Source organism: Emericellopsis atlantica, assembly GCF_019669845.1.
Source record: "Emericellopsis atlantica unplaced genomic scaffold F5Z01scaffold_11, whole genome shotgun sequence".
Lineage (NCBI taxonomy): Eukaryota > Fungi > Ascomycota > Sordariomycetes > Hypocreales > Bionectriaceae > Emericellopsis > Emericellopsis atlantica.
Window position 1 is genome coordinate 132,505 of NW_025764713.1, and position 8,650 is coordinate 141,154.

Consider the following 8,650-nt stretch of genomic DNA (forward strand, 5'->3'; position numbering starts at 1 on the left):
TCCATTAGCGACGTTTTTGTCAAATACCCCCCACCACAGCAGTGACTACTACTACTCCGTAGGACCTATGAGCCCCTGTCGTCAGCTGGAGATGCTCCAAATGCGGGGCACTCAGCGCATGGGGACAGCCACTGGACCTGAGCCTCATCCTCAGCCTTCCAGTCCTCAGTCCCAATTGGAGATGCGCCACAGAGGCTCAGCTAAGGAACCTCCCTCCATCTTCATCTTCCCCAACCTCACGCACCACACCCCATGCGCCCAAAGGCGACGGCGGACGAATACGAGACCACGACATGACGAGCCCATGATTCGACGATCGCACTTCCCACCCAGCTACACGCCCGTCAAGAACCCCCCCCTGAGGCCCGTCCGACCTCCCAACCCGCCATCATGGTGGTCTACTCCTTCTACATCTTCGACCGGCACAGTACATACCACCATAACCTCCTCTCAACCCTTGCGGACGGGACGCTGACAATGCCGTAGCTGAATGCATCTATGCCCGGTCATGGCTGCCCCAGTCCCTCAGCCAGCACCACTCCTCCGCCCCCTTACAGCCATCCACCGCCTCGGACGACGCCAAGCTCATCTTCGGCACCGTCTTCTCCCTGCGCAACATGGTGCGCAAGCTCGGCGGGGAGGACGACGCCTTCATCAGTTATCGCACCGGCAACTACAAGATGCACTTTTACGAGACCCCGGCGAATCTGCGCTTCGTCATGTTGACCGACACGGGCACGATGAGCATGCGGAACGTCCTGCACCAGATCTACATCAATCTCTGGGTTGAGTATGGTACGTCTTACTCATTTGTTTCCCTCAGGTGTGCTGCTGGAATGGGTCTAACTGTTCGACAGTCGTGAAAAACCCATTGGCACCCGTGGAGCACAAGAATGGCGCGGGTGTCAAGAATGAGTTATTCGAGCTTGGACTAGACCAGTTCATCAGAGGACTCATGTGACGACGTGTCGAGTTCACACTCTTGAACTACTAATCGACCTCGTCATGCGGGCTAAGGCATGCAGAACGTAGCCAGCAACCACCTGCGACGAATGACAGAATGCTGTGCTTTGCTCAGTCAGTCACTGGACAAGGTTTTGTGCGAGACGAGCGCTTCTGAAACCGCCAGGTCAGGCCATACCAAACCTCACGCACATTATGATAGCGGCGTCCGAGGACAAATCACTTTTAACGCTGTGGGAGACACCGAGCGAATTGTAACCAGACCTCTTTGTATGTTTGGCTCGTGCCAGTTATCAAAGGCCCACGTTAGATACCCGCATGCAAGGACATGCCAATCCTCAAAACCACAAACCCGTCCATGCTCCCCGTTTACTCGTGATCAAGAGAGACTCAATGCAATGTACACCACAGCCCAAAAGGCCTTCCTGAGTGACCCAGGTCCTAATAATCATACATCAACAGTGTGCTCTACGCCTGCTTCTCAATGGCCCGCTCCCAAGCACCCTCCAAGCCACTCTGCTGGTTATCCGCCAGCACAACGCTCGAGTCGGCCTGTGCCGACTTGCCTGAAGATGTCTCCGAGGGCTTCTCCACGTAGACCGCACTGTCCATGAGGCCCTCCTCACGAACCTCGTTCTGCCAGTTGCTTGAATAGACAACGGCTGCAAAGGCCTCTAGGTCCCGTACCTTCTCCATGTCCTGGAGATACTCGTTCGGCACACCGTTCCCGATGACGTGCGCTTGGCGGGTCAAGACGGAGAGGATCTTGGGCAGCAGGATGTGCTGCGTGTGTTTGAGCTCACTGTTGTCCGTGACCAGAATGCCGCCTTCGCTCGGGGCAGGGAACTCAAAAGCCTCGTTCGCCAGCTTCCTGTCCACCAATGACGAGAAGCCCGCGTCGAGGAGAAGAGTCAGAACGTGTGAGAAGACTGGCGACTCGATCAGATCGGCCGTCTCATCGAGCAACCTCCGCAGCGAGGCAGTCGAGGAGTGCGAGCCCTGCGACTGCTGGGCCGGATTCTCCTCCAGGACCCCGGACTCCCTGATCACCTCATCTTCCTTGTCACGCGGGGGCAGCAGGAACTTTAGCCACTCCGCTTCCTGTCTCTGCTGCGGCGTGGCGCCCTCGACGAGCTTGCGCACCTGCATGGTCAGCTCCGAGAACCGATTAAAGCTGACGAGATCCCTCGGGCTGAGACTGCCAAACACCGTGCGCACAGCACTCTCGACCCGCGCCATAATGTCGGCGTACCCGCGATGGAGCAGCCACCAGCTAAAGGTCAGGTACTTCCGGTTCGTGTCAAAGTCGTTGCCGTACGCCTGGTCGGCGTTGTCGTCATCATGGTTCTCGAGGCTGATCGTCGCTTGCTGTGTGCTAGTGGCCAAGGCCACGACGCTCGACAGATAGCTCCGTCTACCCAAAAGGTTCAGCTGGACTCGAGTGAACATGGCCAGCAAGGCAAGTGTGTAGATGAGAGTGAACGATCTTGTGATGGCTGCGAAGCATCAGTATCCTGCCAGGGGAAGGTCTGCGCTGTGATCCTACCGCTGATGGTGAGGTCATCCCATAGCTGCCTCTTGGATTTCTTCTTTGGCGCAGTCACAGGCTGCTGAGGCTGCTGCTGCTGCACTCCCTCACTTGTACTCGGCGCACTGGTCGTGGAAGGCGTGGCGACGACCTGGCTCGCATGCACGCCGCTGTCACTCTGAAAGCTGGCCATGCTCCTCCCTTCCTCTTCGGTCAAGGTTGTGTCGGCGATACTGGGCGGCGGCCCATTTGACTCTCCACCCCGTACGCCCTTTGTGCTCTTCATCTGTTGGATCTCGAGGGTGATGCTCTCCGTGTTCATGGCCTCGAGGATGTTCGTGGTCGCAGTGGGTAGTAGTGCAAGGACCGTAAACGTGCAATCCTCCTGGTTCTGCTCGAATCGTCGCCGCAAGCTATTGATCCCCACCGCGTCAGCCTCGGTGTGTCCATGTCGAGGGGGGAGGATGGGGCATTACTTCTCCTTGGAGATGCGCTCACTGCTCATGCGCTCGCGGGCGTCGTTGATCTTGTTGAGGACATACTGCGTGACGACGTAGCCGGCGCCGACGACGCCCACGCCAATGGCAATGGGCGTCTTGTTCCTGCGCAGCCAGCGACGCGCCGTGGAGAACATGATGGGCTCTGGGCGCGCGTATCGTCAACGCATTGGCGAACTATCGAGCGGGTTATCGAAGAGGGAGGATATGGAGAAAGAGAGTGGGTGGAAAGTCTGGGGAAGCAAAGGAGAGCTTGGGCCGATGGCGCTGGGAGTTGTTATCCACAATGTCAAAGGTAAGGCAGCGTGAGCTCCATGTCCATGTCAGTGTCCGTCGTTCAACCTCGGCTTTCGCATGCAATGACGGATGGACTGGAGAATTAGGGGCCCAGCTGCGCCACACTTTGCCCTGGGCCGCCTGGGGACATGGAGCCACAGCGGACATGGACTCGAAGCCACCAGCCCCACCTCAACTCGGCGGACAGACGACTTGATGCCCCTCATTGTCCCTCACTGCCAGTGACGTTGATTGATCGAGGGTTGCGACGGACGTATTACACCTCAGGTTAGCGATAAGCTTCCGGATGCGTGAGGTGCGCGTTGAAATTCCCACCCTCGACTGGACCCCAAAGGTCGCCGCCCATTCCGTCCAATCCTCGTCATCACAAATGCATCCCGACGTAGGTTTCCCGGCCACTTCAGCAGGCGACGGCAACATGGAGGCCCAGAAGCCCACCGAGTTCCATCTCGAAGTCTTTGCGGACCCGCGCTCCGTGCGCGACGTCGTCAAAGGTACGATCGAAACACCCACCCACCCACCAAATCAGAGCAAGAATGCAACAGAAACTGACATGACTTAACCAACAACAGCGGTTCTCCACGCCATCTTCTTCCATCGCTTCTTCCCCTCCATCGTGCCCCAGACCCACGAAGTCCTCGACCTCACCCTCCCCTACGTCCCGGACCCCGAGCTCGAGACCCTCATTGACCAGCGCGCCGCTGCGCTCGAGCGACACATTGACGCCCAGCGCCCGCCATCGCAACCGACCGGCGCGAGCACGACCTCGAATCCTGCGAACAAGGGCGGCAGGGGCCAGTTGACCGTCCAGTTCTTCGAGAAGAAGAGACGCAAGGGCACATGGCTGTCCCGCGGGGACGAGGAGGTCTGCTGGGAGTCGTGGACCGTCAAGGTCACCGTCTCCGAGCCTCGGACAGAGAGTGGTACGTACGCATATCGGTGGTGCGCATCTTTCTTCACACACAGTCTAACCAGCATGTAACAGAACGCGCCAAGGTGCGCCGCGCCATGGAGCAGACCCTGCAAAAGGCCGCCTTCAACATCATCACCTACATCAACCAGCACAAGGATCACATCCCCCCGATCACGACGCAGACGTCCAACCCCTTCCCTTACAAGATCAACGTCGATCAGCAAGAGACGGGCTGGGCCTCCAGAATGCGCATATACTAGGACGGCGCACTCCACTAGTTACAGTGCCCCTGCTGGGTATTTTCAGCGTCGGGTTTTTGGGACACGCCACTGGGTGCGGTGCTACTCCTTGGTGTCGTTGGCGTAAGGCGTATAACGGGATACATGGGGGGTTAATGGCGTTTCAGGTGCAAGCCAGGTCACCAGACCTCAGGGTTGCGGGTGCTGTTGAGTCCATTGTTGGGGTTTGGGGTTTTGTTTTCGCGTGGGTTTACTTAATAGACACGACGATACCCATGTCTCGCTGACAGCGAAAGCTCCTTCACTTCTGGGTCACAGGAGGTGCAGCGGTAGTGTTGCGGGAAGAATCAATAATAATCCTGTTCGTAGCAAAAGCAATAAAGCATGTGTAAAAATTGCGGTAGTGCCTCAAAAGACGACACGGTCATTTCTTCTTGGTCAGATACAGTAGGGCTGTTAAACAAACGCCAAGCTTGCCAAACCATACTAGCTCAAAACAATGCCAAAAAACATACAAGGCGTAATGGACACGCCCGTCCAAGGCCAAGTCCCGACGCTCGCGTCCATCCAACCAAGAGCAAGAACGATACGATCCAACCCCTGCGGATTGAGCTAAGCAGCACTTGCAACGCTCAGATCCGACGTGCGTCCAGCTAGACGCCCTAATATCCCAATGTTGCGAGTGTGTGTGTGTGTGTGTGTGTGTGTGTGTGAAAGTTGTCCGTGGAAAAGTGTGCATTATGTCGTGTTCATCGTGTCGCTCACACCGTGAGCCATTCCTTGGCCGCGAAGCCTTGTTGTTCTGTTTCTTGTAGACCGATAATGGGAAAACCCATGGTCCGGAAGCTCATTATTCGTCGATTCATCGTCAAGTGTTCTTCTTTGAAAGCAAAATGGAGTTAAAAGACGCCGTGATCATCCGATCTGCGCAAACCCCTGGGTAATGTCAAAGTCAGACCCCTCTTCCTCTGAGAAGCCCGTTGCGATTTGTTGATGACCAGGTCCGTCCCAGTTCTCAGCGTCGTCATCCGCCTTGGGCGCGGGCAGCTGAGGCCGGGCGAGCTTTGACTTGCAGGGAGATGCCTCCTGCGGGCCTGTTTCATCGAAAGCCTCCAGTAGAGACCCCCCCAGGTATTTGAACGGCGAGCTCATTCCCTCAAAGGCCTTGCTGGGGGTGTCGAAGAAATCAAATGCTTGTTCGTTCAACTGAAGAGCGGGTGCTGAGGTGCAGCCCCGCGGTGTGCCGGTAGACAGTTTCAGAACAGAGCTAGGCATCGGTGGCAGCAAGTCGGATTGCTTGAGCGGCGATCTCTTGAGTGGCGACCTTTTGATGGGTGACCCGCTGCCACGCACATGGAAGAACGTGGAGTAGGGGTCTAGAGTGTTGAGAAAGTCATCATTGACAATGGCATCTTTCGTGAAGTCAAAAGCGTGAGCGGTGGTGCCTTCTAGACTGAACTCGGGGCTGTATGGCACCTCCTCAAGGCCGTTGTTAGCCCTGCCTGGTGAGGCAGTATATGCAGCAATCTGCTTGCGATGCTTGAGCAAGTTGGCGCGGGGCGAGACGGACTTGGTGATTGGCAGCATCTGAGCCAGCTTGCTCACGGGTGTCTTGGGTCCCATCATGTTCATATTTTGCTTGTAAGGCGAGGAGAGCAAAGACTGGTTGACAGACTTTGATCGGCTCCTAGTTGGACTGTGCGGTGATGACAAGGGATTGCGAATTTGGCGGATCGCATCCTCAGCACGACCACTGCCGCCCAAGGCGCGAGCGCGCCTCCGAGGTCTGCCGCTCTCAGCTGTCCACTGAGAGATCCATTTGCTGGGTCTTTGAGCTGAGGAATCAAGCGAGGAAATGTACCCGCTGTCTTCAGGAGCACCGCGTTTGCTTGGTCTAGTCACGGAAGACTGGCCAGGGACAGACGTAGCAGAGCGTGTGCGGCTGTGTCTTGCCACAGGGGGGGATGAATGGAGGCCATGAGGAGCAGGGGACTGGGCAGGTCGTCGAAAGCTAGGGTGGGCGACCGACTGCCTTTCACTCAGTTCTTCAGGGGCAGGGCCATCGCTTTCGGGGATAGTGGCGTCAGATGAGGGCAAGCGAGGCTCCTCTGTCGCACGGGCGGGTTGGCGGGCTTGAGGTACTGGGGGAGGAAGGGAAGGCTCGAGAGCTGGCGCTGTGGCTGGCCTCGAGGGCTCCAGTCGGGTTGACATGACAGGGAGGTTCTCTGCGCTCTGTGTGCCCTTTCGAGCCGGTTTCCTTCTCAAGAACTCTGATTCGCATCCTGGTACGATCATCCAGTAATGGCCCTTGCCCGGGTCCTCCTTAGGCCTCTCAACCTTCTCGAAGCCTTTGTGCAAGCTAAGGTTGTGACGAATGCTGTTTTGCCAGCCGGTTTCTTTGATGTTGTAGAAGGTGTATGTGTCGGAGATCCACGTGTAAATTTGGTTGAGCGTTAGCCTCCGGTTGGGTGAGCGAAGAATCGCAGTGCCGATGAGCTGAGCATAGCTCAGTGGAGGTTTCTGGCCGTCGTCGACAATGACGGGGAACGAACCAGGATGTGGTAGCACATCGAAGCTACTGGACGGGGCTGGAGAAGTTGCCAGTTCGCTCTCTGCCTTCTTTGACTTTTTGGCTGGCCTACTGTCCATGATGGGCGCGGCGTCAAGGAGCTTCCGTTTTCCATTTGACGAAGATGACGGCCGGGGCGTTGGCGCAGATGACGATGCCGAGGAGGGGAAAACACCATACGGCATGGAGTTCTCATCTGTCAATCCAGGGAGGTTCTCTGAGTGCGGCGGCGCCTTGAACTCGTACAGGAAAGGTTTCTTCCAGATGGTGTCGGTTTGCGGTCGCTGCCCTGGCGGAGGCATGGAAACATTGTTGAGTTTCTTGGCATTGGCCGTCTTGAGAGGGGACCTACGGGCCGCGTTGCTCATCTTGTGTGGTGACAAGGCTTTTTGTTGTTGTGACTGGCTGGGCTTGAGAATGGCATTTGAGTCAATGGCACCAAGTGCTCGTCGGGATGGTTTTGCGACTGTCGTCGGCATGGGCGCGTGGCTCGTCATGGCGTTGTGAATATTGCTGAATGCGTTTAGGCCGTGGGTGGCGTTGAAGTTGTCCAGACCGTCGGTGTGGCTATAGGTGTTCTCGACTGCGTCGAATGAGTCGAAGCTGTCAAAGTCCTGAAAGATCTGTGGCGGCTCGTCAGCGCCGCGAAACAGCGGGCGGTTGGCCATTGTGGCCTTGGTCGAAGAGCCGAGTCGTGAGAGCTATGCGGAAGCAGTGTCGTGAGCGACTACTATTCGGGCCACGTAAAATCGCGATTTATTCACGCGGAATGAGAAAAGAACGCGCTGCAAATGGTGCGGGAATGTAGTGTGCAGTAGAGCTTGACTTTGTGGTGCGAAGCGCGTATCGGTGAGCAAGAAGCGGTGTCGTCGTGGGCGGGCCGAGGCGTTGAGGTGAGGCAGGTTGCGCGTATTGCGAAAGTCGAAAAGAGTCGTTAATGGAGGCGCCTGTTCTGTTGTTCAAGGAGTTTTCAGATCGGATTGAGGCGATCAAGGGCGATCAAGGCGGCGATGGTGAGCGTGAGGTGTGTGGGTGTGTAAGGTTGAAGATGTAAGACGGAGCGCTCAAGGTTGAAGATGGGCGGGATGAGGTACCAAAGTATCTTGGGGGCCCAGTGCACTTCCCGTACCAGCCCAACTGCACAATGTCAAGGGCGGGTGGGCACGAACGGGCAGGTGCCGGCAGGGGTTGGTCGGAGCGAATGGCCAAGGCCTGGACAAGCCAGCACTCAGCACCGGTGGCCGTGGGCCAGGTCTCTGTCAGAGGTCGAGGCGCGCGAGGGAGGGCTCGATGCGAGGCGCGGATTGGCCAGGCAGCGTCTGGGCTGACACGAAAGCTTGCAGGGGTCTGGCACTCATGCGAGGGAGGGCGCGGGGATGTCTCTGGCGCGATTCCCATCAATCGATAGGCGGGTTGGGCCACGTACGCCACGTCCCTTGCCTTTACTTTTTGGCGCGATGATTCTTCCCAGTGCAAGATCATGCGGTGGAAATTATCAGTATCGATCTGATCCCGTAGACAGACGTCGATCTAGGTTCGCTTGTGTAGGTATTGTAGATGGACTATCAGATGGAAGGGGACATGGAAGAGCATCTGCGCACGTAGAGCAAGATGTCGGGTCCTGTGGATGCGCAGCACACACAC

General features: G+C 57.0%; 4 protein-coding genes across 4 annotated transcripts; 2 read left to right on the forward strand and 2 right to left on the reverse strand.

The window, feature by feature from the left end:
* Window positions 1-390: 390 nt before the first annotated feature.
* On the forward strand, window positions 391-961 carry F5Z01DRAFT_620898 (Longin-like domain-containing protein; the record flags this gene model as incomplete). The annotated part of the gene is made up of 3 exons (XM_046261164.1): window positions 391-427; window positions 487-795; window positions 858-961. The coding sequence occupies 3 exons, from the start codon at window positions 391-393 to the stop codon at window positions 959-961; spliced, it is 450 nt and encodes a 149-aa protein (XP_046118846.1).
* Window positions 962-1,431: 470 nt separating this feature from the next.
* F5Z01DRAFT_621307 (Peroxin-3 family protein) lies at window positions 1,432-3,125 on the reverse strand (the record flags this gene model as incomplete). Its single annotated transcript, XM_046261196.1, has 3 exons — window positions 1,432-2,459; window positions 2,510-2,904; window positions 2,968-3,125. The coding sequence occupies 3 exons, from the start codon at window positions 3,123-3,125 to the stop codon at window positions 1,432-1,434; spliced, it is 1,581 nt and encodes a 526-aa protein (XP_046118847.1).
* A 578-nt stretch (window positions 3,126-3,703) lies between these two features.
* Window positions 3,704-4,458, forward strand: F5Z01DRAFT_673476 (DUF1649 domain protein; the record flags this gene model as incomplete). Its single annotated transcript, XM_046264944.1, has 3 exons — window positions 3,704-3,779; window positions 3,858-4,208; window positions 4,271-4,458. 3 exons carry the CDS (start codon window positions 3,704-3,706, stop codon window positions 4,456-4,458), a joined length of 615 nt encoding a protein of 204 aa, XP_046118848.1.
* Window positions 4,459-5,223: 765 nt separating this feature from the next.
* F5Z01DRAFT_60442 (forkhead box protein L2) lies at window positions 5,224-7,840 on the reverse strand. The gene has a single exon (XM_046260763.1). It carries the CDS (start codon window positions 7,672-7,674, stop codon window positions 5,353-5,355), a length of 2,322 nt encoding a protein of 773 aa, XP_046118849.1. The 5' UTR covers window positions 7,675-7,840; the 3' UTR covers window positions 5,224-5,352.
* Window positions 7,841-8,650: the final 810 nt, after the last annotated feature.

Excerpts from the sequence above, each read along its gene's own strand:
- F5Z01DRAFT_60442 (XM_046260763.1), bottom strand. The coding sequence starts at position 7,674 with ATGGCCAACCGCCCGCTGTTTCGCGGCGCTGACGAGCCGCCACAGATC.